Source organism: Triticum dicoccoides, chromosome 2B, assembly GCF_002162155.2.
Source record: "Triticum dicoccoides isolate Atlit2015 ecotype Zavitan chromosome 2B, WEW_v2.0, whole genome shotgun sequence".
NCBI classification, from domain to species: Eukaryota; Viridiplantae; Streptophyta; class Magnoliopsida; order Poales; family Poaceae; genus Triticum; species Triticum dicoccoides.
In genome coordinates, this window is record NC_041383.1 from 47,507,018 (window position 1) to 47,532,686 (window position 25,669).

Genomic DNA, 25,669 nt, shown 5'->3' on the forward strand with positions numbered 1-25,669 from the left:
CACACACTCACACACACATCAAAATTGAACTAAGATGTGATTGACATGGCATAACTCCATTGTGTGGCAATGCATGATGGGTTGATGCTGATCACCGTTATTCTGCCATGAAAGTACCTCAGGCCTTCAGGTGGTGATCAAGTGCAAGAATGTCTACGGTGACTATGAGAGCAAGGCGGTGGGTGCCCTCGATGGCACCGGCGCCTTTAGCGTGCCCCTGGCCGCCGACCTCCATGGCGCCGACTGCATCGCTCAGCTCCACAGGCCACAACGCCACCTCCAACGCGTCGTGCCTCGGACAGGAGCCATCCAAGATCGTGCCAGTGTCCAAGGGCACCAACTTCGGCGTCGTCGCGTAGGCTAAGAAGAACGTGGTGGCATCGCCAGGGTGTGGGTCGGCGACACTGTGCGGGCCGATCAAGAAGCACATCATCGAGCACTTCCACCACAAGAAGCCCGTGCAACCGAAGCCAGAGCCCTAGCCCCAGCCCCACCCGGACTACGGCCCGTGCCTAAGCCGCAGCCCAAGTCGCAGCCCCACCCGGACTACCACCCCGTCCCTCCCACGGCCACCTACAGCAGCGGCGGCAGTGGATACCACGGTTGTTAGGAGTAATCTTGAGTTTGTAAACATAAGTCATGGTTGCACGTGGTGTTAGAATTAGCACAAGCTAGCACAACGTGTTGTAGTTGGAATCAGGGTTGCACTAGGTCTGTCCGTGTTCAAGAGTAGTACTAGGTACGTTAGTGTTTCTATTAGACTAGGATTGGTTAGCCGTGTAAGTCTAGGATTGTGTTGGGTCGGTGGTGGCTCTACGTATATACACAGGGCTGCAACTTTGTACCGTGGAGAAAAACAGAAAAGAAATAAAGAGAAAAAAGAAAGGTACGACACGTGCCTTTGGCAAAAGTTTTTCGCGTGTTTTTTTTTGTGATCTTTTGATGTGATCGATCCTGTGGGCGAGTTCCAACAACGGTCACCACTGACTCCGATCTACCACCGTCCAGTGCAGCACTAAAATCTCATCACTGGGTTCATGATCAGTGAGGGACGTGGGCATTATTTTTGTCTTCTGCCATTCGCTGGCGCATTTTAGTATCTGCACTGCAGAGGTGAGAGTACAAAATAACAGTTGTGAGGAACACATGGATCAGTGTGGCTCTATTGGTTTATTAAGATTTGTAATTTTGGTGTGTGTTTTGTATACGAAGTTGTTGTGGATCAAGTAATTTAATCAAGTCCATTTGAGTCAATGGAATTACCGAACGTGTTGTCTTCTTTTTGGCTTGATCTTGTTCTACTGTGTGTGCTCTGGATTGACCTTCTCAGGCTTGTTTCTGTGGTGTAGAGAGCCAGGTTTGTCTATTACTTGTGCTGGTGGCTTTGGCTATAGGTTGGTGAGTTTAAAGACTGATGTTTGCTCTTTAGGCCTGGTTTGGCTATGGTCTGGTTGCCTGCGTGTAGTTCATGTTTTTCCTAATGTTTTAGGGTTGCTTTTACTTTCAGTGTTATTTTCTCTAGTTCATGTAACAAGCAGCAGGCATGTTGCATGCCAGCGCCACGAGGCAATGCCAGAAGCGCTATTCGGCTACAGCATCACAGCCAAAGGGCGTCCATCGTGAAGGCAACAATTATATGAAGCACCACTTCCTGTAGGTCAGGTAGCATAATATTTCAAACAATGGAAGTAAATGCATACAAACTACTCCCTCCGTCCCATACTGTGTAAAAAACGCTCTTATATTACGAGACGGAGGGAGTACATTATATCCCTAACAAATAAGAGGCAAAATAGACAGGTGTGGTAATGTGCGCCATCAATGATGTAGTACACTCTAGAACAGTTGGACAATTACTAAGTTTAACAATCATATTTTCTGAACCTATATTAGGATATTTGTTTAACTAATGAAGTAGAATCCATTATGAAGATATTTATATATGTCGTGCACACACACACACACACACACACACACACACACACACACACACACACACATCCACACCCACACCATAATTTATTACCTTTTTTACATTTGTTTATGATTTGTTATAAGTTGAATCAATTCTACAATATGCCTCAAACTAAAATTTGAACAAAAAGGAGACAATTGCATGATTAATTTTATCCCAGATTTTTAAAAGATTGACATGTGATTTTATAAATTTTGATTATTTTACATACCTACTCGTTTGTGTGAATAATATTGCTAGATACAATTGAAACAAATAGTGTTGACCATTGTATGGCATATGTTATATTGATTCAAAATAGGGTTGAGATTCAGTGGCAATTAGATACCAAGAAGTACAAGTGTTTAATATAAAATGCGGGATTTGGTGGTCGCCGCCTCTCGTTCGTGGTTGATTTGCGGTCCAAAGTGGTATATTTTATCTCCGCTCTACAAATATGTTATATACTAACAGAACAAGTATAATATGGAGGACGGCGATTCAATGCGCGGGCATGTGGCCGGTATCGTGTGCGTTTGATCCGGTGTGGGGATTTGGAAAAATGCTGACGTGGGACAGGTTTTAGCAGTTGAAAAATCGCGTATACATGAGGAGTCGTAGGAACAGTGATGTATGGCGGGACCAAACCGTAGGTGGCAGGCGAGATTAATGGGGTGGGCGGAGAGAGGCGTCGAGTCCGAAGTTATAGGCCGTGGCTCAGGAATGTGAGGAAAATCATTGGCATGGGGACGGAATGTGCACCTGATAGGGTCGGGGGTTGTCGAACTTAATCAAAACGTGGTTTTCCCGTGTGTCCCGTGCACACCACTAAAGCTACATAAGTTGTTCTTCGAAAAAAAAACTATATAAGTTGTTCGTTTCGGTTCTTCTTAGATGAGCTGGGTTTATTTTTTGCAAAAAGATCAGATTTATTATAAAGATTCCCCACAAAGCCGCCTGATTGTGCGACGCTGCCGATGTCATTTGCTGCTAGCAATGGGGGTGATTATGGGGGTGTTGCTGAAACACCTACCCACCCGAAGTGCGGAAGGTTCGATCGTGTGTGTGCGTGTGGAAGGACCATTCAAAGATGCTCCGTTAAATTTAGATGAGATGATTCCAGTAATACACTGCCACGTTGTTCCATCGGCGTCCTCCTCAGATGCACCAAACGATCATCGACGTCCTCCTCCGGGGAGGATCGCCTGGAGCAATTAAACTAATAAGTTGGAACTGTCGGGGTCTCTTGGGAACCCCGACAGTTCTTTTGCTTCTGGACATCCAAAGGTGACATAATTCAGATGCGTTTTTTCTGTCTGAAACGCATTTGGATGAGGATAGGACAGCTTGAGAAGGAAAACGAGGATGGATTACAAAATCGTTGCGCCAAGCCTTGATGGAAGGAAAGGTGGTTTGCTTTTAGTCTGGAAGAAGGAGGTGAGGATCTACTCCGGGACTACCACTTTTAGTGTCATCAATGTGATGGTGGAGGAATCAAATGGAAGAGAATGGAGGCTTTAGGGATTGTATGGGGAGCCGAGTTGGGATAACAAGGATCATACGTACCAGCTAATACGTTACTTGCATGCTCAATTTAATCTCCTGTGGGTGGTCATTGGTGAATTTAATGAGATTCTATTCTCGTCAGAAAAGGAGGGAGGTGCGCCACGGCAGCAAGCGCCAAGATGTGCTTCGAAAGGCACATAATCTTCATCTCCTACAATATCTGCAACATCTGCTGATTTTAATTCCCTGATGTGCAGTTTGGTAAATCCTACTCATCTTTGCTATCTAAAGCTCGGAGTCGTTAAGGTGCATGAGGGTTTGCCTCAAGTTTGGAGCAAGTTTTGCCATCTTCAAGTATTAGATTCTTTGTCTGGACGCTGCTGCAGAACAGACTTTGGACTGCAGATCGACTGCTTGTGAGAGGCTGGATCATCAGGATACTTTCTCCACTTGTGATCAGGTGCTTGAGTCTGCCCACCACCTGATATTCGCCAAGCAGGTCTAGACTGCATACCAAAATACGAGACCACTGGCAAGCCAGGCAGAGCTGCACTCAACCTCTGTTGGGACTTGGGACCTGGTGGGAGACGATCCTGCCTCTCAGGGAAAAAGGAGAGGGCACTGATGATTGCACCTTCTCAGCTTACGTGGCATGCATGGAACCTCTGGAATGAGCGAAATCGAAGAGTTTTCAGAAATCAGCAAAAGAACCCTGTGTGTGTTCGAAGACTAACGATGAGATCAGCCTCTTTGATGAGGCATGGGAGAGCAATAGTTTTTTTTTCTTTTGAACTGTACAGCCAGGCAGCTGAGGCAGGCCTTGCTTGTACTGGGTCTTTCATTCTTTTTTCAGCTTTTCCTAGTAGCTTCACTACTACTGTAAAGTTTTTCCCCCTCCTTAAATGAAAAGGCAGAGCACCTGCCGTTCCGGTCAAAAAAAATGTCAACTGTGTTGGTCAGTGGATCTAGCTAGAGCCTTACTGCAGAACACATGGCAGCATAGGTATATTTGTCATAACCAAGGTTAGCATCTGTGGCTGCGTGTTGTTTTACTGCCTCGGAAAGTGGTGCTTCGCGGCCTTTTAGGTGCAATTCCACCATGGATCATGTCATGCCCAGAGTTTACATGCTGAAGTTCTGTTATTAGTTTCTTGGAAAGTATAAAAAGCTGATCTTGTGACAGTTTCCTGGGCTGGCACGCTGTCGCGTGAGCACCTCGTCCTCATGTAATCCGTTTTGCTTGCCATATCCACTGAAAGCACCGAAAACAAAGTGATACGTTATTTACTGAATCTTGTGAACTCAAACTGCAAACTTAATCTTTTCATCTCCTTGACTTGAGAAGGAACTCTGTGGGGACTTTGGTAATCCCTAGTAAGATATGCATTGTGCAGTCTGCAGTTCATTACAAGATTGCCTGAAGAAACGTTTGCAAAACTCCCTCGATATGATAGGCCGTGCATAATTTCTCTGTAGCTACACTGATGCACTTGGTAGGCCTGAACTCATATGTTGCGGTGTCTTGAACTGATATGTCATACCTTGATCCGTCAGAGTTCAGGACGCATTCAGCAGCAGACGCCTAATCGATCTCTCCTTAAATTTGAATGTGCGACCCTGCTGGTTGCTCACTACGTGGTTCTTGTTCATTGTGCACTATGCTATCTTGTCATCTTATATGGAGTTCATTTCCTGGGGGTGCTTTGGGATAATTTTGCTCCAGGCATGCTGTCCTTCTTCCAGTGAGGTTTGCAAAAACTTGTAGTAATGACTTTGTGTTCCCCCGTTGTAATCTTAATCGTTTGTTTGTCATGTTCATGACTTGCTGGCCGCGTTTGGAAGCCCTGTAAGTACCATATTATAGCTCTGATCTCTTTGGTTTATCTATAAGATTCAACCCAAATAAACTCTAAACCGGCTAAGTTTCAACCCTCAACCATGAGAACCGGCTAATTTTTCTTGTCTCAGCTTGAACCTTCTTGTTCAATTCTGCTTCTTCTTTCTTCTTGGCAGTTCTCTCCAATGTAGCCAACCTTCTTCTCTCTGCAAGCTCAGCTTTCCTCTGTGCAACCTCATGTTTCCTTTTTGCTATCTCTGCAGCTCTCTTCAATTCCTCTTCTCTTCTAGATGCAAGTATTGCCTTCTTCCTCTCCTCTACTTCCCTATCTTTCTGATTCTTCATGGCCTCCAATTTCTGTACCAACTCACCTGGCCTTATGGTGCTTGAACTAGCTTGGCTCCCTTGGCTTCCATTACTCTGGTTGAGCAGCACTTGGGCAGCAGTAAGGAAAGCAGAAGCAGGTACTGGCCTTTGTTCAACAACCCTTGTTGTTGGCATCTACGAAGAATGTACATTTGATGAGAACAATAGGATATTCATGTACAAAGAATGTACATTTGATGAGGAGATCAGTAGTACCTGGGCAATCATGTTGTCAACCATGAGATCACCATATGCAGGAGCCACATTTGTAGGAGTCACATTGGCACCAACAACACCTTCATTTGGAGGAGTGGCATTGACAGCAGCAGTACCTTCATTTGGAGGAGGCACATTGACACCAGCATTACCTTCATTTGGAGGAGGCACATTTGAAGATGGTTGATCATTTGGTGGAGGCACATTAGGTGGTGGCAGTCCAGCCTTCAAGGTCTTGCACCCCTTCCTGTTGTGATCTGCATCACCACAAAGAACAATGCATAATGACACCATGCCTTGTGATTTTCTTCCCTCCCCTCCTATGATCAACCTCTCCAGGTGCCTGTCTCCTTGTAGTACATGGCCTTCCAACATGCTTCTGGTACAATGGTGGCATTATTGGAGGCCCATGTAAGTCTTCCCATTCACTCCTATCTCTACAAGGATAGATAATATTGCCATATGCTTTCTTGAACATATGTTTTGAGTAGCAATGATCAACCATGTTCAAAGGATCAACTCTATCATTCCTGCAGCAGGCTACCACATGAGAGCATGGAATGCCTGCTTTCTGCATTCTTCTACATGTGCAGGTTTTCTTGTGCATGTCCACTATGTAATCCATTCCTCTATCACCTGCTAGGAATAAGCCATCTCCTGATCCCTCCACATAGCATGTGTTTGCAAATTCTGTTACCTTCTCAACCTTCTTCCTGATCTTTGGACCTACATCTCCTTGCCATTTATCTGACTCCAGCTGTTTGTTGTAATGCCTTGTCATAAGTTGCCTGTAAATCCTGTCAACCATGATCAGTATTGGTAGTTCCCTTGCTTCCAGGATATACCTGCATTTAACAGCAAACCATGGTAAGTATTGGTAATTCACTACATTGAAAAGCATTTTGGCAAACTTCACAAATGTACCTGTTGAAAACTTCACAAATGTTGTTAAGCAGAATATCACATTTTGGCAAGTCACTTTGAAAAGCCTTAACCCAAGTTTGTGGTTCTAGCTCATGCAGCCATTTGTATGCCTCAACATTAAGAACCTTCATCTCCTCCATGCCCTGTTCATACAACTGCACTGTATTGCTCCTAGCTATCTTCCAGAGTTGATTCTTCAAGATGTCACCTTTGAAATGTTGTTGAAAGTTTTGCCACATGTGCCTAACACAATATCTGTGTTCTGACTCAGGGAACAGTTCTTCAACTGCATTGATGAGCCCCTACAATTGCAAAGCAACATAACCATTCAGAAGCTATTCACAACCATTCACATAGTAATTACACATAAACTTTGAAAAAAAGATGGTACTTACCTTTTGTTTGTCTGACATGATAGTCCAAGGTTCAGTGTTTATGATGCCTAGGTCCCTTTTGAGTGTGTCAAGAAACCATGACCAGTTAGGGGTGTCCTTAACTTCAACCACAGCAATGGCAATTGGAAATATGCAGTTATTTGGATCTACCCCAACAGCTGCAAGCAGTTGTCCTCTGTATCTAGTTTTAATGTGGCAACCATCTAGGAAGATGACTGGTCTACAACCCTCCAGAAATCCTCTCTTGCAAGCATATAGACACATGTACAACTTGCTGAACCTAGCATTTTCATCTAATGAAACATAGAAGGATGAGCCAGGGTTGCTTCTCCTTACCTCATTAGCATAATTCCATAGCAGCTTGTACTGCCCTTCCTCATCACCATAAATAATTTTCATAGCCATTCTCCTTGCTCTTTGAAGTTTCATCCTAGTGGGTTTCATATGCCATTCTTTCTGAACAACCCTTGAGAAATTCATCAAGTTCATATCTTGATCAGCCCTAAAGCTCTCTAGGTATTTCATTGCTAGGAATCTTGATGTGAAAGCCCTAATCTTCCACTTCTTGTTGCATGTGTGCTCATGCACATATCTCTTCACCATGAAAGCCTTAGTTCTGCTATCATATGATGCCCACAAGTACCATGTGCAGTCTTCATCACATTTTGCTTTCACTCGTTTCCTATCATTCACAGGAAGCTTGATATCAGCTCTGTTCTGGCAGGAGTACTCTTTAATTGCTTTCTTAGAAGCTCCACACTCTCAAAAACCTGCCCTACATGGAATTTTGGCCTATGAAGATCCTCTGGTCTGAAAGTTTTGAACTTTAAATGCATTTCCTCATCATCAGAATCAGGTGCCCACAAATCTTCACCTTCAGACAAGTCTTCATCTGAATTGTACTGCTGCTTGCTTTTGTCTTCATCTGTAGGTTTCACATGCTTGACTTTCTCCTTTGAATTGTTCTTATGGTTCTGTTCTGGTTCATCCTCATCAACATTATCTGCAAACAAGTCATCATCATCATTGCCTATCTCATTGTCACTGTCCACAAGTACACCTGGGTCATAGTCCTCATCATCTGTATCACTTGCATCATCCTCTGCTTCCATATCATGACTGCTTTTGATCCTCCTACTTGATGTGCTTCCTCCAACATCCTCATTTGCAACAGCTTCTGCATCTTTCCCTGCTTCCACTTCAGGGTATACAACCTGGAGAGGAGTAGGTGCTGCCTCGGTTCTGCCTCTGCTTCCCTTGTTTCTGCAGTCATGCTGCTGCCCACTCTTTTTGCGGGACTAAATACTGGAGGCAAAGTGGCTCTAGGATAGTTCACAACATCATCCTCACTTAGGTTTGCTTGTAAGCTCTCATCATGATCAAGATATATACTAAAGGAGTGGTGCCCAATATCAATAAACATCAACATTCTATCTGTTTGCTCATCATCACTAAGCTGCTTGAGACCATTATTACTGAGTGTAAGGATGGTTGACACAATAGTATACCTTCAACCTCCCTGCCATCTCATAACCAATCTCCTCAACAAGGTGTTCAATCATAATTGGTGACCAAGTGACCTTCTCCAGATTATCGTACCAAATGGCACGACCATTAACATAAGCACGATTACTTCCATGCCCAACAAAAATCCACCATGGTTGATTTGCACAGAGAAGTTGGTGCTTCGAGGGCCTGATACACAAGACAGAAACATCATGCATCATAATTGACTCTAGCATCATTTCATTCGAGTTTCTAAAACCCTAACCCCCAAAGACCATCAAATCCAATACCGAAACCATCGAAACTACCAGCTGCATACCATCTATAATGACAATGCGGGCCAAAAAGGAGTGTCTTTGAACATCAAAATGCAAAAAAAGTCGGATTTACGCAAGATGAAACTTACTGTACACGGGGGGAGGCGCCCCTTCTGCGCGACGAACAGGGGCCATCGCCACCACCTACCACCGGTGGAATTGACGCGGCGGCGGCGCCTCTCCAGCCACGGAAGAAATCAGCACGCGGCGGCGCCTGTAGGCCGATGATCGCCGGGGCGGCGGCGCCTATGCAGCGCCTTCCCTGTCTCCAATCGAAGACGAAGAGGCGTCGTCAGATAGAGGAGCGGGGCGGACAGCGGTGGTGTGGTGGGGCGATTTTACACTTAATCCCTCGCCGCAAGATTGGCCTAATCGGAGCTGAGAACGTGGCGGTCAACAGGTGGTCAAAGGAGCGGCTACTCACCGCATACGACCAACAGTGACCGTACATTTACGTCACATCGTATATAGTGACCGTAACGGCCGTATTTCTAAGTTCAGTGACCGTATCGGGCTCTCGTCGCAACTACAATGACCGTGAGTGTATTTATCTCCGAATTAAAACTCGGGTTGATTCCAGTGTCCACTGCATGCATCGATCCCCGATTTGATCCCCGCACGTCGTTAGTCATTACTCGATCGGTTGGTGATCGACTTTGCATCGGCTGGTGGTCGATCGCATCGTCGTAGGTTCCACGCCGTACATGCCCTTTGCTAGGGAGCCTACATAAGTCAGAGCGTAACTGATTCTCCGTCTTTCATTTCCGCGAGTGCGGTGCGCCAGCCGGGCATTAATATACCAGTGCAACAAGAGTTGGAGCTCGCAGCGTGGATTGGCCTGGCTGGTTACCAACTCTTATAGCATCTCCAACGCCGAATCTCAAATCGCTCGTCATCGTCTAGACCGAGCTGTCTAAAGGGCATTTTGTCAATCCAACGTGGCACCTCATCAGTCCATAGAGTAGTTCAAACGTCTACTTTTCCACAAGCGGACGCAAACCAGGGACTTTGCGGGCGTCTAGACCGCTGCCACGTACCCGGCCGCCAACCCGGTCCCACCCAAATCCTCTCCCACGCCCGCACACTCTAACCTGCAAAGCGGTTGCCGCACATTCATGCCGGTCCAGAGTGCCAACGCCTCATGCAGGCCGGCCTAGAGCGGATACAACCTCTTACTGCAGCAGCAGTTATTGAAGCGGCATGTCAGCCAAAGGCGTTGCCTATTCTCCGTGCATGTTCCAATACCGGAGACGCGTGACCTGGCGGGGCTGGACGACTGTGCACCGCATTCAAACTGGATCTCGCTCATCTTCTTGTCAGCATTAAACTGGTGCGGCAGCAGAGAAACCTACTCCGGCACCCGTATTGGAACACCACGCCACGTGTCCCGAATGGTGTAGCTATTTAAACGCTGCCTCCTCCCCTTGCACGACCAGCACGACCACACCACGTCATCCATGACCACGAGCTGTAGACATATGTGGGAGAGCCTCATGATGGAGTAGAAGGAAGAGTTGGCCTGCATTGGGGCCGACCGGGTGGCCCGTCGTGCGCGACAGACTGAGGATGGCTTGCCAGCTAGCTCGTCGGAGGTTAGCGAAGAGGAGGCGTCTGACGATGATCTGATGCCCTAGCCTGCATAGTTGCACTTCAATGTCATTGTGGCTGAAAAGCAGCCAGTGTCGCCTGTCACGGCGTCCCAACAGGAACCGGGGGCGGGGCAGCACTACACCCTCTGGCTCCTTGACGAGCACCGGATCGCGGGGGCGGGGAGGGGAGGCAAATCATCGACGAGCAGGCGAATGACGATGTCATCGAGGCATGGTCACGGAGGAACCGAGCTTCTTGGATGAGCAGTGGGCGTTGGACAAGTCCATGCGGGATTGCAACTGCGTATCCAGCGGGCGAACATATATGCCTTGTTCACAGATATCGACGCGGCGGCAGAGGAAGAGGTTGCGCAGGCAACCGCGGACATCGCTAGCTCCGCATCGGCCATGCCACCACTGCGGTTCGCGCCCCGCCGCAATGACCAAGACCCGACCTTGCACGTCCAGTGCCATCGATACGACGGACAACGGCATGGAAAAGTAGAACATGGAAGGCCACCATGGCTTGAGTCCCAGGAAGACCACTGCCCACGTCTTGTCGGGGATCACAACTCGTTAGCTTGTCGGACATGGTGAAGACTGCCATGGGAACGGACGCCACTGTGGCTGGCGATCATTTAGACTAGGTTAAAAAAGTCTAGTCCGCTATAGTTTAGTTGAAATATGGTGAAATGTAATGATTTTGATCCGATTTAGATGAAAATCATCCAGTTTGCATGAATGTTATCTGGTTTATTCAAATTCACTTCAAAAATGTATGCGGGAACGGTTGGATATCCGGCTCCCATATCACTTTTTCCGGACGCATCTGGGCGCGTCGGCAGACGATTATTGTGTCCTTTTTAGGGGTTCGCAGTGGAGCTGCCCTTATGTGGCTTTTATATTCGTTCCAAAGGGCCTTTAGAAGGAAAACTAATGTCTCCAGAGTAAATGTGCACAGTCAGGTTTCATAAGCTGTAGCATCATTTCCTCTCCTGTTTCTCTCATTTACTTTGTTGTTTATATCGCTCCATTTAACATCCAATTTCAAAGGAAGATGACACAAACTTTTAGGTGTTGAGCGTCACACAATTTCACAAAATTTGCAGTACATTAATCTCAAAATGTCAAACTCAAGTCCAAATGTGACTACATATAACCATGCATAGATAGTTTCCGAATGTGACATAGACATGGATAGGTTCTGAGACATACTGCAAATATCTAAGGACGCAATGGGACGACATAGCATGGATTGTGCTCGTCATAGGAGTAGGAGAAAGATATTTCCATGATCATGGCGGCAGCCGCCTGGGCAGCCCTCATCCGTCCATCCCGCTTGGCCCAGGCGGCGGTCTCGAAGGTGTAAGGCTCTGTTGTATCCTTGAGCATATGCTCATGTTTGGCCAAGCGTGGGCCTTAGTGGTGGAAGTGGAGGCCTCTATCGCCTTCTGGAGCCTCCTCTCCTCTTCGGCCATGGTCATGCCATCCTCATTGGCCGACTCGACGAGATTATCCCAAGTGATCTCGTCATGGGAGTCCTGGGGAGGCAGGAGGGCCTGGACATCAAGGGGAACTGAAAAGTGCACCTATTGCCTTTAGTAGGTTTTGATGATATATGATAGCTTGATTAACAGTACTAATGTTTTCTCTCAGTGTTTATCATCTTATGTCCCAAAAGATGCGATTTCATAGTATTTAGTGATCGAATATCACTTTGGATCCAAAGACATGCCAATATTATCAAAGGGGGATTCAGGTATGTGTGATAAAGTTTTTTTTGAAAGTTCTTGAAGATCGGACTTTGAAAAGGTCAGAAGTCTCATAAAATCGAGTAGGAGTGAAATCGGATCAGATTCAGACAGATAATGTGCATGCCATACCCTATTCTGTTTTTTGGATTTGAAAGCAAGACAAATGTGGTATGGATGCAGATTCGAATACCGGATTATGTTGGATTCAGACATGGTACGGTGCAAATTGGACACAGATCAGAAACAGACATACTACATGCATATATGACGAATATATACATGCTCTAAACTAAAATTATACATAAAACCAAAGTAAATATTAGTAATTATACACTTAACACATAAAGCACTAGAAGGTACTAAAGTAATCCAAATAAAATATTAGAAGCACATATCTAATGTCATAAGCATATAAATACAAGTATTGCTAGTTAATATTTAAAACTGTACCAATTAATTATATAACCATATTTAAAAGTTTGGATTATCCATATAAAAAGGATTATCATAACCATGGCATATTAGTAAGGGCATCTCCAAAGCGTACCCTCAAACCTCCCCTATATGTCCTGGCCACAGTTCTGGAACACTTTTGTCATCCAATGGGAACCTATATATGTCCGCTGAGCAGTCCGTACGTACGAATTCCGGCATCCTAGTAACAAATGTGGAGGGGGAGGGGGGTTTGCCGGAGTCCGTACATGCACTTGACCAACACAAAGCCTCCGGTCTTCCTCTCTTTTCTCTCTATCTTCACATGCATGGCCCCCCTCCCCTCATTCTCTTCCGAACCAGATACCACACCACAATATCCCATCAAAAGTATCTGCATGCATGGTATCCCCTTTTTGTCTCTCCTCCCAACCGGACAAATATAGATTAATTTGTGAATAGCGTTGGATGGCTCACATGAAAATTATAGATTAACTTCATCATAAGCTTTCTCATACTGAATTATAAAAACCAAGCATCTCTGCTTCGAAGTCAAAATGGAATGCACGGTGTTCCTCGTAATATTGCGTCTTGATGGAAAATGACAACGGTTGCGAAAGGGTGTACTTCGCAATTGATTATAGCTTGATTCATACATAGTAACTTCTTACAAAAATTGGCAGAAATATTACAAACCTTGGTAAAGAAACACCAACACCCACACACTTGTCTGACACACTGACCCCTGACCCTCATAACACTTATTCTGAAGTCATTATGCAAATATTGAAAAACAGGGTAGGGGATGATAAAAGGCTAAACCAACCGTGCATGCGGCGATCATAAATAGCAACGTCACCCAGAGCACGAAACCATGGGGATTTCAGTGCTGGCCCGGAAGGTGGTAGAGACTGGATCACTGGAGTCAGTGGTGTCCATGGTATCCACCGCCACCGCCACCGCCGTAGGTGGGCGTGGGAGGGACGGGATGGTAGTCTGGGTGGGGCTGCGGCTTCGGCTCCGGCTTGGCCGCTTGGGCACGGGGTGGTAGTCCGGGTGAGGCTGGGGCTTGGGCTCCGGCTTCGGTGGCACGGGCTTCTTGTGGTGGAAGTGCTCGATGATGTGCTTCTTGATTGTCCCGCACAGGGTCATGGACGCACACTCGGGCGACGCCACGGATGGCGTGGCGGTATTGGCGCCGGCGATGACACCGAAGGTGGTGCCCTCGGACACCGGCACGATCTTGGATGGCTCCTGGCCAGGGCACGGCGTGTTGGATGCGGCGCTATGGAGCTGAGCCATGCAGTCGGCGCCATGGAGGTCAGAAGCGAGGGGCACACTGAAGGCGCCGGTGCCGTCGAGGGCACCCACCGCCTTGCTTGCTCTCGTAGTCGCCGTAGACGTTCTTGCACCTGATCGCCACCTGGAGACCTGAGGTACGTTGACGGCAGAGGACAACCATGAGCCGATCTCCATCTATATAGGTGTGTATTTTCGGGTGTGTATATAGTAGTAGTACGATTGAGCTGCATATGTAGCTTACCCTTGAAGGCTTCCTCGGCCTTGATGTTCTTCCTGGTGCAGTCGGCGCACTTGGCCAGACCGACGACGACGGACGCCGCCTCGGCGTTGGAAACGGCGGTCGCCAGGAGGACGGTGAGGACCAGTGCTCTCGTTGGAGCCGCCATGTTTTTTTTTTAGAATGAAGGCTCGCGAAGAGCCCGACTTTGAATTAACAAAACCATCAACTGGCCAGGAATTACAGACAAACAACAGACCACATCGGCCCAACAATACAAGGGAGCATTCTAGGGAGCTTACAACTCAACGCCGCGCACAAGCTTGAAAGAAAAATTAAAACAAAGCCCATAGCTTGCACTAGCAGAAGACCGCAACAAACAGTACCGAGGGAAGCGACCATCAAGCAGGATTGAGGACCTGCTAAAACAGAGTGTGGGCATGAACTGGACTGACGCCCAGGATGAAGAGATCGAAGCATCTTCCTCCTCTCGTTCCGCCATGTCTGAACCCGTGAATCGAACTCAGCTTGCCTGTGTGAAGTGGCTGATGGATGAATGGATGGAACAGGCGACGCATGGCTTTTATAGGCCTCCGCATTGATCGGCGCAGCTCGATGGGTGGTGTGGTGGCCGGCGAAGTGATGCGTGACAACGAGAGGCCGGCTAACTCACCGAAATTTCAGATGGCGAGTTGAATACCGCGCCGGCTGGATGATCGGATCGGTCGGTGCGTGTGCCTCCACGTCGCTATTGGTGATCAACTTGGTTTGGTGGTGGAGTACGTAGGTAGGCACGGGCCGCGTCTCTCGGCATGCACATGCATTTGCGTGAGTGCGTGCATGCATGCATGCAGCGTAAGTTCGTAGTAGTACCCTGTTTGCTGGTGGTAAGCTGGTGTTGGATCGACATCAGAATTGCTGTAAAGTGTATGTCCATTTTGGGGAGTAGGGAGCTTGCGGTACAGTACCAGTGAGCACTGCTTTGTTGTTCACAAGTAGAATGTTGTGAAAATATGAGCAGCTTTCAGTTATGTTTAATCCACGAAAAAACAGATAGAAGATGATCAACATATAGTTGACATGATATTCCAACAAGAGAAGTTGGTAAACAGAACAAAAGATCGAAGGCTAATAGTTGAAGTTCACATGATCACCATACAAGGTTAGATTTGATCTTACCAACAACAAGTTGCATCGGAAAAAGAGTTGCTGAAGATCGTGTTCTTGAAGTCCCACAAACATATCCCTCGAACTAGAACTGAACATACAGCCCCTCTATGGATCGCACCCTTAGTATGAAACCATCGAATTCGAGGATGTAGCCAAGTGCTAATTTCAAAACGGTGTAGTGTTCATGGTTTGAGAGTTCCAGGTCTACTTGCTACTCGTTCTATGCCACAATATTTTTTGGCGAAAAATTTATTTTCATCTTTTTATTCCACTTCTTGACAAGCTAGTGAAGCCAAAAATAACCTAACATGTTAGGATTGACAACCTACACTTAACCATCAAAACTAGTGGGTGTGGAAGACCCTATAGTCATTCAAAAGTAACAAGTACACTAGAACTCAACCTAATTCATATCTCCAATAGAAATATTGAACGTTGTAGTATCATCATTCATCATTAAGACACGCTGATCGTAGATAGATAGTTCCTCCCATACTCATGGGGAGCTTTTTTGCAATTTACGTATTATGCAAACTGAAAATAAACTAACTCAATTTTGAGGAAAGTAAACATATGAAAACAGTAAAGATGTAAGGGCTTATATATGAATCTCCCCAAGCTTAAGCACTAAACTGGCAGGATCTAATAATCCCTCTCAGTCGATGGTACCTCGGGGTTTCTTCTCCCTTGTAGTGGAAGTGTTGTATGCAAGGGCCTGATGGAACAACTCATTAGTCTTCTCTAGGTCAGCGATGTGATGTTGGTTCATCCGCACAATTTCCTCTAGGTTGGCAGTGAGGCAGGCATTGAGAGTGGACTACTGGACTTAGTGTCCTCAGCAATCTTTTTCTCCAACTGCCTGAGATGTTCATGCAAACGATCACGGTGGATGGGTGACCCATTAGCATGTACCTCAAGCCAACGAATGTGCTCATTGATGTTGATAGGATGTGGCTTCCGTGCATAATTGGGGTTGACGGGGTACTTCTTCTACCATGCTCTGGGAAGCTTGACAGATATATGAACCCCAATATTGATCTTCTTGCCGGTGGTGTGGTGTGACAAGTTTATTGATAGGTACCCTCCAACGATATATGGATGGTATGGCCATCCACGACGGTTGGGGTACCCTCCTTGGGGACTTCTTCTTCAGATGAGCTATCTCCACCTTGATCCCACATTCGCCAATCATGCTTGAGACCTCGTCCCAACGCATCAGGAGAAGCGTCTTCCAGCTCGAAATCCTCCTCGTAGAATGGGCTTGATCCATGTGGTGGGCTTCCGCCGGCTGCAAAGGCGACCCTCCTCCTCCTGCGAGGTCATCTGGCATTCGTCCCATGAGCGTGTCATGGCCTAAGAGATGCTTGCCTTTACATAAAACTTAATATGCAACTGGAATAGATTGGTTTGTCAATGGCTAAAGGAGAGCACTCCCCAAAGGTATATAAAGATGTAAAACCGTCAAATATTCATGAGATTAATTTTTGGAAGAATATTAGGAAATAACCAAAGATTTTCAGGAAAGAATAAGGTGTTGCCGCGCGATCAGAAGAAAAGAAGTGGCGTGGTACAAGCGATTGCGCTCATACCAGCAGACCACCGTGTCGGTGCCCTTCGGGCAATCGCCGCTCTAGCCCACCCAGTACAAGGCACCTATCTACTTTGCCACCAATCAATACGATCAACCCGGAGTGCAGCAATCATCGCAGTACTCAATTGCATCCTTCATCTCCGGCCACCCTCCACTCTACATCATCGACCACAACAATGACTACATGTTCACCGAGTCGCCGACACTCGTCCGGTTGCGGCTTCCGTCCAAGGAGCCCATGTCCGACGGTGCCCAATCACTGTTTGGCGGAATGCCTCCCCTAAGCTCGATGGCGGCGACTGAGCAACGAGGCAATGATGAACATGATCCGTAATGGTGACGGCCATGAAGATGTACAGGTCTATGATGACTACTTACCGCATCCGGAGCAAGAGACGTTGACGGACACCCAGTAGTCATCGGTGCTCGATGCGGACAGAAATAAAAAGAGGGATTTGGCGTACTCGAACAAGGAGGATGAATTATTTTGTTTGATGTGGTTAGGCACAAGTGTTGAACCGTTTCAATGTACGGAGAAAAAGGGCTCGGCATTTTGGCAAAGTGTGCACGATTGGTTTCATGAGAAAAGCATTATGAGCCCTACAACAAGGAAGTTGCTAAGCCAACGATGGTACATCATTCAAGGGGCCATCAACAAAGTATCACGGTCCGTATGCACAAATAGAAAACTAGTGACTAAGTTGTGTGTCAACACTCCTTGAGCTCGTAACTTTTCTTCGTGATGCTCTATGTGTTGGTCATTTGATTGATTTTCTCTATGTTGCAACTTGTTGATCATGTCATTGTATTGCTTTGCTAGCCCGGACGGGTAGCCATGTTGTACCACAAGATTGAGGGCAAGCCATTCATGATGATGCATTGTTGGTACAAGTTGAATGCGCAAAGCAAGTGGAGCAGCATTACCAATTCTCTCAAGACCACCAACCCAAAGCAAGTGATGAAGGTGGTGATCCAATCGGTGCAATTTCTAGGAGGGCTTGCACTAGCCACCCATGTGGCTAGGTCAACCGGAAATAAATGGGTGAATGAGAAAGGAAGCGAGAAGGAGTGGCGGCCAAGACGACGGGGAAATTATAGGACATCATGGCGAAGAAAGAAGAGGCGTGTGCCAAGCACAATGAGATCATGGAGGAAATTGTTCGTGGAAATCCAAAAGAAGAAGATTGAGTTTAAGGATAGGAAGCTTGCGGTCAAGTAAGTGTGTGAGGAGCAAAAGGTCTAGTACATGGAGGCTGATGACTTGGATCACGACGCGGCCAAGCTTGTTCACGACTTGCATGATAGCATGTACACACGCCTTGTGTAAAAGGAGAGGGGAAAGTAGGCCAAAAATTGAGGCATTTGATATGGACAGCCGGTTCATTGCTTTTGGGGTCGATATATAGATGTACAAAACTTATTGAGTATCCGATGATTTTGCTATTGGTTACATTTTTTTGCAACCATTTAAATGTATGATCGAATTGTTATTGATCTAGAAAATTTGACAAAGAGAGAAGGGCCGACAAGTACCTAGGACAAAATTTGAAGGACACAATTGCATGACACATCCGTGAAGGACGCAATTGCATGACACGTCCGCCCGGACGGATGTTGGCGGACAGGGAAAAATGAATGTACTTTTTTTTTGCGGTTGAAAAAAAATGAATGTACTTGATTGATCAAGATATAATGATCGAGTAACTTTTCATTACCAAAATTCACACCGGTATTACAAACCTTGGAAAAAAATGGCCTGACACCCGTACTTATCCCTCACAACTGTTATTCTGAATGATAGAAGACCAAGCTAACCCGTGCACATATAAATAGCAACCTCATTCACTCACTGACAGCAACAAGACATCTCAGTGCTGGGCGGGAGGGTGGCAGATCGGAGTCAGTGGTGTCCGTGGTATCCACCGCCACCGCCACCGCCGCCGCCGTAAGTGGGCGTGGGAGGGACGGGGTGATAGTCCGGGTGGGGCTTCGGCTTGGGTTCGGGCTTGGGCACGGGGCCGTAGTCCGGGTGGGGCTGGGGCTTGGGCTCCGGCTTGGGCGGCACGGGCTTCTTGTGATGGAAGTGCTCGATGATGTGCTTCTTGATCGGCCCGCACAGGGTCGCGGACGCGCACTCTGGCGATGCCACCGTGTCCGTCTTGGCGCCGGCGACGACACCGAAGGTGGTGCCCTCAGACACCGGTACGATCTTGGATGGCTCCTGGCCCGAGCATGGCGCGTTGGAGGCGGCGCTGTGGAGCTGCGCAACGCAGTCGGCGCCGTGGAGGTCGGCGGCGAGGGGCACGCTGAAGGCACCGGTGCGGTCGAGGGCACCCACCGCCTTGCTCTCGTAGTCACCAGCGTTGTTCTTGCACTTGATCGCCACCTGAAGACCTGTTGTACATTCATGGCAGAACAACAGTGAGCAGAATAACATCATGCCTTTACAAAGTGGAGTATTCTATCAAATCTAGCTAGCTAGCGCTTACCCTTGAAGGCTTCCTCGGCCTTGATGTTCTTCATGGTGCAGTCGGCGCACTTGGCCAAGCCGACCACGACCGAGGCCGCCTCGGCGTTGGCGACGGCGATGGCCAGCAGGAAGCCGAGGACGAGTGCTCTCGGAGCTGCCATGCCTGAACCTCTGAGTCGAACTACTACCACTTGCTGGTGTGAAGTGGCTGATCTATGCACGGATGGATGGATGAATGGATGAAACAGGCGACGCATGGCTTATATAGGCCTCCGCATTTGATCGATCCAGCTCGGCCGATGATCCGGCTGCATGTTCGCCGGGTGGCCGGCGAAGTGATGCGTGACAACGAGAGGCTGGCTAACTCACCGAAATTCTAGATGGCGAGTTAATATATACGGCGCCCGCTGCATGATCGGATCGGCCGATCGGTGCGTGTGCGTCCACGTCGCTGTTGGTGATCGACTTGGTTTGGTGGTGGAGTACGTAGGTAGGCACCGGCATGCATTTGCGTGCTTGCATGCAGCGTAAGTTCGTCGTACTACGTAGTAGCACCCAGTTTGCTGGTGGTAAGCTGGTGTTGGATCGACATCAGAGAATCTACTATATCTAAATAGCTAGCCCTCACTACTAGAAATTCTCTAGCTTTTCTTTGAACCACATCACCCAAATTAATTTAGCCCTTAAATATACTAGATCAACAAATAATATCCGATCAAGACACAAAGAGCTACTAAAGCTACCATATGTAGTAACTGCCGCATGCATGCAAATGCATGCAGTAACTCCCTCGTATAAATATTTTACTCAAGGAAAATATATGATGCATGCATGCAGCTCATAGCCTCATACTTAGGGATGGCAATGGGTACCCATTACCCACGTACCCGGATAAAAACCCTATTAGGGTAAGGATATGGGACAAAAAATTATCCATGGGTATATGAATAGGGAAATGTTAAACCCATCGGGTAGAGTGGGTACGGGTATGGATCATGTAACCCATACCCACATACCCATGTACCCATATAAAATCTATATGAACTCAAAATTATCTCCACACTTTATCATGAATTTGTGAACTCAAAATATACGACTATGTGATGATGTTTTGATGTGTTGTTGTTTACAAGAAAGTGATGTTGTTCATTAAATATGATGTTGTTTATGATGTGTTGTTGTTTAAAAGTGTGTTGTTGTTGTTATAATCTATTGTTGTTTATAGATTATAATTATATGTTGTTTTTATGACTATGAGTAGTTCAAGCTGATGCTTTGCAAACATGGGTAATTTTACCCATAGGTACCCATGTACCCTGTCGGATAATGGGTATGGGAAAAAATTATACCCATTGATGGATATGGGTAAGGGTGATGGGTAAGCTCAGAGGGGATGGGTAAGGGTATGGGGTGGCTCCACCATACCCAAACCCTGCGGGTGCCATCCCTTCATACTGAGTGCTCTATATGAAAGAAAAGTGAGTCGTGCATGCATATTTTATTTTGTTTTGGTCTAACTTTGAATTATAGATAGAGATATTTATTTACTTATTTATTGGTAAAATACTGATAAACAAATTATCTTACTACGGGAGAAGCTATAAAGACAGTAGCTAAATGGTTAATTCAGCGTAATTTTTATTTCATACAAAATCCCGCCGCAATGCGCGGGGCATCATTTAGTTGCTATAAAGTGCATGCCCATTTGGGAAGTAGTGAGCTTGCGGTGAACTGCAAAAACTGCTTACATTAAGTTACATAGGGAGTAGAATGTTACGTATGAGCAGTTTGTAATTAGTTTAATCAAAGAAAAAACAGATAGAAGATGATAGTTCACATGATATTCGAACAAGAGAAGTTCATTTTAACACAGTACAGACGCAGACACTCATACATACACACATAAACTCACTCCTATATATAAACGCATGTATGCACACCCTACCTATATGAGCACCTGCGAGAGACTGAGCCGGCACATCATCTTGAGTTTGACGCCATCGTAGTCGACGGGAACGTCTCCTCTCACTGAACGCACATCGTCAGAAGGCCTAAAATAAATTGGGAAAATGCGAGCATCAATGTTAAGACTTGGACCTGAACTCTGGTGGACTGGAGATACACTGTCCTCGCAACCATCCGACCACAGGTTAGTTCACTCGAACAAGAGAAGTTGGTAAGTAAAAAAGACATGCTATTTGATAGGTATGGCAAACATGACATGTCTATTCCCAATACTAATATAGTAAGGAACCGGAAGTAATCCTTGACTGAAGGGGAAAATAACAAATGATGTGGTGGATGAAGAAGTGTTCTTAGTTAACACATTGCCAACGGGCGACGGTTGACATGGCGTGGAGGGATGGGGAGTCGTCGTCGGAGAAGTAGTCTTTGTTGTATACCGCAATGTCGGTCGCGTGAGAGCTCTCCCCAAAAATCCTGATCTCCTCTCTCACATACATGATCACAATAGACAGGTTCCGGAGTCCTGTTGTTCCACATCATGGTGCATAAGGAAAAGTGGAATGGAAAAGATGTAGGCGGCACAAAGATCTGGAACTGAAGGATGGTTCCATGCATGTTTCTACGTGGCCCCATCTATGGAATGAGGAGCGACCTCTAGTAGACTAACAACCGAAACCGATCCACTGGGCGAGTCGGAGATGAAGAGTCCACAAATATTCGGTTTCATCTTCTACTAGTGCAAAATAATGTTTCGTATCTTGTCACGCACGACAAGAGAACTGACACACATGTGACATAGGTCATAGTTCAGCTCGTTCACGAAACACAAAGCGCGTCAGGCGAGGTGATGTCATGCAAATGCATAGAGTTTAGTTGTAGCTGTTTACAAAATAAGAGTATTGATCCCACAAAGAGCTGAGAAAATGGACTTTTTCCCCTTATAGAGGTTTATTTGAATTTGCATGCAAATTATTTAGGTCCCAAGCAAAACCGGTGTGAAAGGTGAAATATTGCAAGTGTGTGTGTGTGTGTGTGTGTGTGTGTGTGTGTGTGTGTGTGTGTGTGTGTGTGTGCGTGCGTGTGTGTGTGTGTGTGTGTGTGAAAGCGAGAATTAAAGTGCACAAGAATAATGACTAAAAATAAGAGAGTAATGATAATGATGAAAACTCCAATAGGGCTAAAAAGCGTTCTCATGTAGTCTGTATGCACCACTAGTATTTATTATACTTAATTGTGTAGAAACACAACCTTTGGTTTAAATACGTGATCCATGTTATATATGTATTGTGCAGGGAGAGCCAATAAAAAGATATTTGCATATTACCGTTGTTCTGTATCACGCACGTCATCACCGTCCCTCCAATGCATATCGGCAGAGTATGATGGTGATTAAGGGTCTCTCTGAGGATACGGATTAAAACACATGAGTCGTCGTTGTTCCCTTACCAATGATTTGGTAAGGAGAGATATAGCTTCTATCATTGTTGTACCTCTAACCCCACATCACAAAGATAATAATATCCGCCAAGTCCTGATGGGCTAAATATTGCACAGTCGATGTTTGCACAGTATCATGAAGAACATTAACACAATTATATAACAAAGATTGTATATATTATCATCATTATGATCATATAAATACTAGGTTTCCCCGTGTCCAGATGAACATGTGATTTACTCAGACATAGAGGCACAAGACATCGTCGAGGTGTCCATGGCAATGGAAGATGAATTATTAGTGTAACACGCGTATAAATCTAGACTAGGGTTTGGGATTACAACAAGATGAATGAGGGGTATTCAATGTCCAGTATGTGGATGATGTTGCTGCTGATGATGGTTGATATCGTGGCCTCGGTGGTCGAAGCTTTGGCAAGGTGGTGCCCTTCTGCTGATTTGCACTTCGGATCCCTTCTGGGGATGAGGTTTTCTACTTCTATTTCATGGTTTGTGATCTCTCTGTTGGCCATGTCTGAGGTCCGATTTTGCGGGGTGGAAGTAGTCCGGCACTAGGGAGAGGTGGCGCCATGCGGTACGACCGTTGGTACGACCGTGCGAGCAGCCGCGCTCGTACTATGCGTCGTCTTCTCTCCTAGCTAGATAGCTGGTCGCAGCTAGTTTTCCTCCCACATTCTCGTCTATTGTATAGAAGTCTTTATGACATCTAATCAGCATATTTTTCATACCAAAAATAGATGTTTTACATTTAGTGCTCAAAATATCATGGGATCTTGATGAAATCAAGCGAAAGGGCAAGCACCGTGATAAAGTGCAGAAAATTATGTGGTTATTGAGGCCAGGTTCTCACCCCAAGTGCGGTTGAGCCTCGCCTTTATCTAGCGTGGTTCCTTTGGTGTTGCCGTGCTGGTGGATGATTGCTTCAACGATGCTGGTGGTGTTTCTTTTCTATCAGAGTGCTGGTTATGTCGTGACCTGTTAGCTGTATGTAAGCACTGTGTATCTGCCATTTTATTTTCTTGCTTGTTGTAAGTGTGGTCGTTGTAATTACGGATTGGTTAATGACTTCCTTAATTCAAAGTCGGATTCTTCTTAAACCTTTGTTCTAAAAAGAGGGAAAATTTGGTAAGGAGAGAATGTCAGACAAGTACTTAGGAGCAAATTTGAAGGACATGATTGGATGACATCGGCCCGGCCACCACGGACATTTGGTGGCCTCCGTTTGGTCATAGCCGGGTAAAATGAGTGTACTTGGTTGATTCAGATATAGGAACTTCTCATTACAAAAATTCACACCGATATTACAAAGCTTGTAAAAAAACTGACCCATCACCCGTACATTTGCCTAACACACATACTTATCCCTCACAACTGTTATTCTGAACGATAGAAGATCAAGCTAACCCGTGACATAAATAGCAACGTCGCTCACTCACTGACAGCAACAAGCCATGAAATTTCACTGTTGTGTCGGACGGTGGCAGATCGGAGTCAGTGGTGTCCGTGGTATCCACCGCCACCGCCACCGCCGTAGGTGGGCGTGGGAGGGACGGGGTGGTAGTCCGGGTGGGGATGCGGCTTGGGCTCGGGCTCGGGCTTGGGCACAGGGTGGTAGTCAGGGTGGGACTGGGGCTTGGGCTCCGGCTTGGGCGGCACGGGCTTCTTGTGATGGAAGTGCTCGATGATGTGCTTCTTGATCGGCCCACACAGGGTCGTGGACGCGCACTCTGGTGATGCCAGCGCGTTCGTCTTGGCACCGGCGATGACACCGAAGGTGGTGCCCTCGGACACCGGCACGATCTTGGATGGCTCCTGGCCGGAGCACGGCGCGTTGGAGGCGGCGCTGTGGAGCTGCGCGACGCAGTCGGCGCCGTGGAGGTCGGCGGCCAGGGGCACGCTGAAGGCGCCGCTGCCGTCAAGGGCACCTACCGCCTTGCTCTCGTACTCGCCGTCGACGTTCTTGCACTTGATCGCCACATGGAGACCTGAGATACGTTAACAGGAGGAGGATAACCATGAGCCGATCTCCATCTATATAGCAGAAAAAGCTTGTCCCTCAAATAAATGTATCTAGCACCAAGTTAGTGCTAGATACATCCATTTGAGGAAGTTTGGGACCAAGTTTTTTCGGACAGAGGCAGTACACGATTGAGCTGCATATGTAGCTTACCCTTGAAGGCTTCCTCGGTCTTGATGTTCTTCCTGGTGCAATCAGCGCACTTGGCCAGTCCGACGACGACGGACGCCGCCTCGGCGTTGGCAACAGCAACCGCCAGCATGACGGCGAGGACGAGTGCTCTCGGAGCTGCCATGTCTGAACCTCTACCACTTGCTTGCCTGTGTTGGAAGGATGAATGGAACAGGCGACGCATGGCTTATATAGGCCTCCGCATTGATCGGCATAGCTCGATGGCGATCTGGCTGCATGCTCGAAGCTCGAAGGGTGGTGGGCGGCGAAGTGATGCGTGACAACGAGAGGCTGGCTAACTCACCGAAATTCTAGATGGCGAGTTAATATATACGGCGCCCGCTGCATGATCGGATCGGTCGGTGCGTGTGCCTCCACGTCGCGGTTGGTGATCGACTTATTTTGGTGGTGGAGTAGCGTAGGTTGGCACCGGCTAAAAATGCTAAACATACAAATAAGTATACAAGTTTACAAACTCTTTCTATCTACTAACCAATCACAAACTTGCTCAC

The 25,669-nt window shown here is 46.7% G+C and overlaps 2 protein-coding genes and 1 pseudogene across 2 annotated transcripts; all 3 read right to left on the reverse strand.

Moving 5' to 3' along the window:
• Positions 1–13,428: 13,428 nt before the first annotated feature.
• LOC119362048 lies at positions 13,429–14,854 on the reverse strand (annotated as a pseudogene).
• A 3,900-nt stretch (positions 14,855–18,754) lies between these two features.
• Positions 18,755–19,783, reverse strand: LOC119362047 (proline-rich protein 4-like). The gene is made up of 2 exons (XM_037627218.1): positions 19,566–19,783; positions 18,755–19,470 (listed from the first exon to the last, which is right to left on the reverse strand). Exons 1-2 carry the CDS (start codon positions 19,705–19,707, stop codon positions 18,977–18,979), a joined length of 636 nt encoding a protein of 211 aa, XP_037483115.1. The 5' UTR covers positions 19,708–19,783; the 3' UTR covers positions 18,755–18,976.
• A 4,421-nt stretch (positions 19,784–24,204) lies between these two features.
• Positions 24,205–25,306, reverse strand: LOC119362049. The gene is made up of 2 exons (XM_037627219.1): positions 25,140–25,306; positions 24,205–24,954 (listed from the first exon to the last, which is right to left on the reverse strand). The coding sequence occupies exons 1-2, from the start codon at positions 25,279–25,281 to the stop codon at positions 24,461–24,463; spliced, it is 636 nt and encodes a 211-aa protein (XP_037483116.1). The 5' UTR covers positions 25,282–25,306; the 3' UTR covers positions 24,205–24,460.
• Between the last annotated feature and the right edge of the window lie 363 nt (positions 25,307–25,669).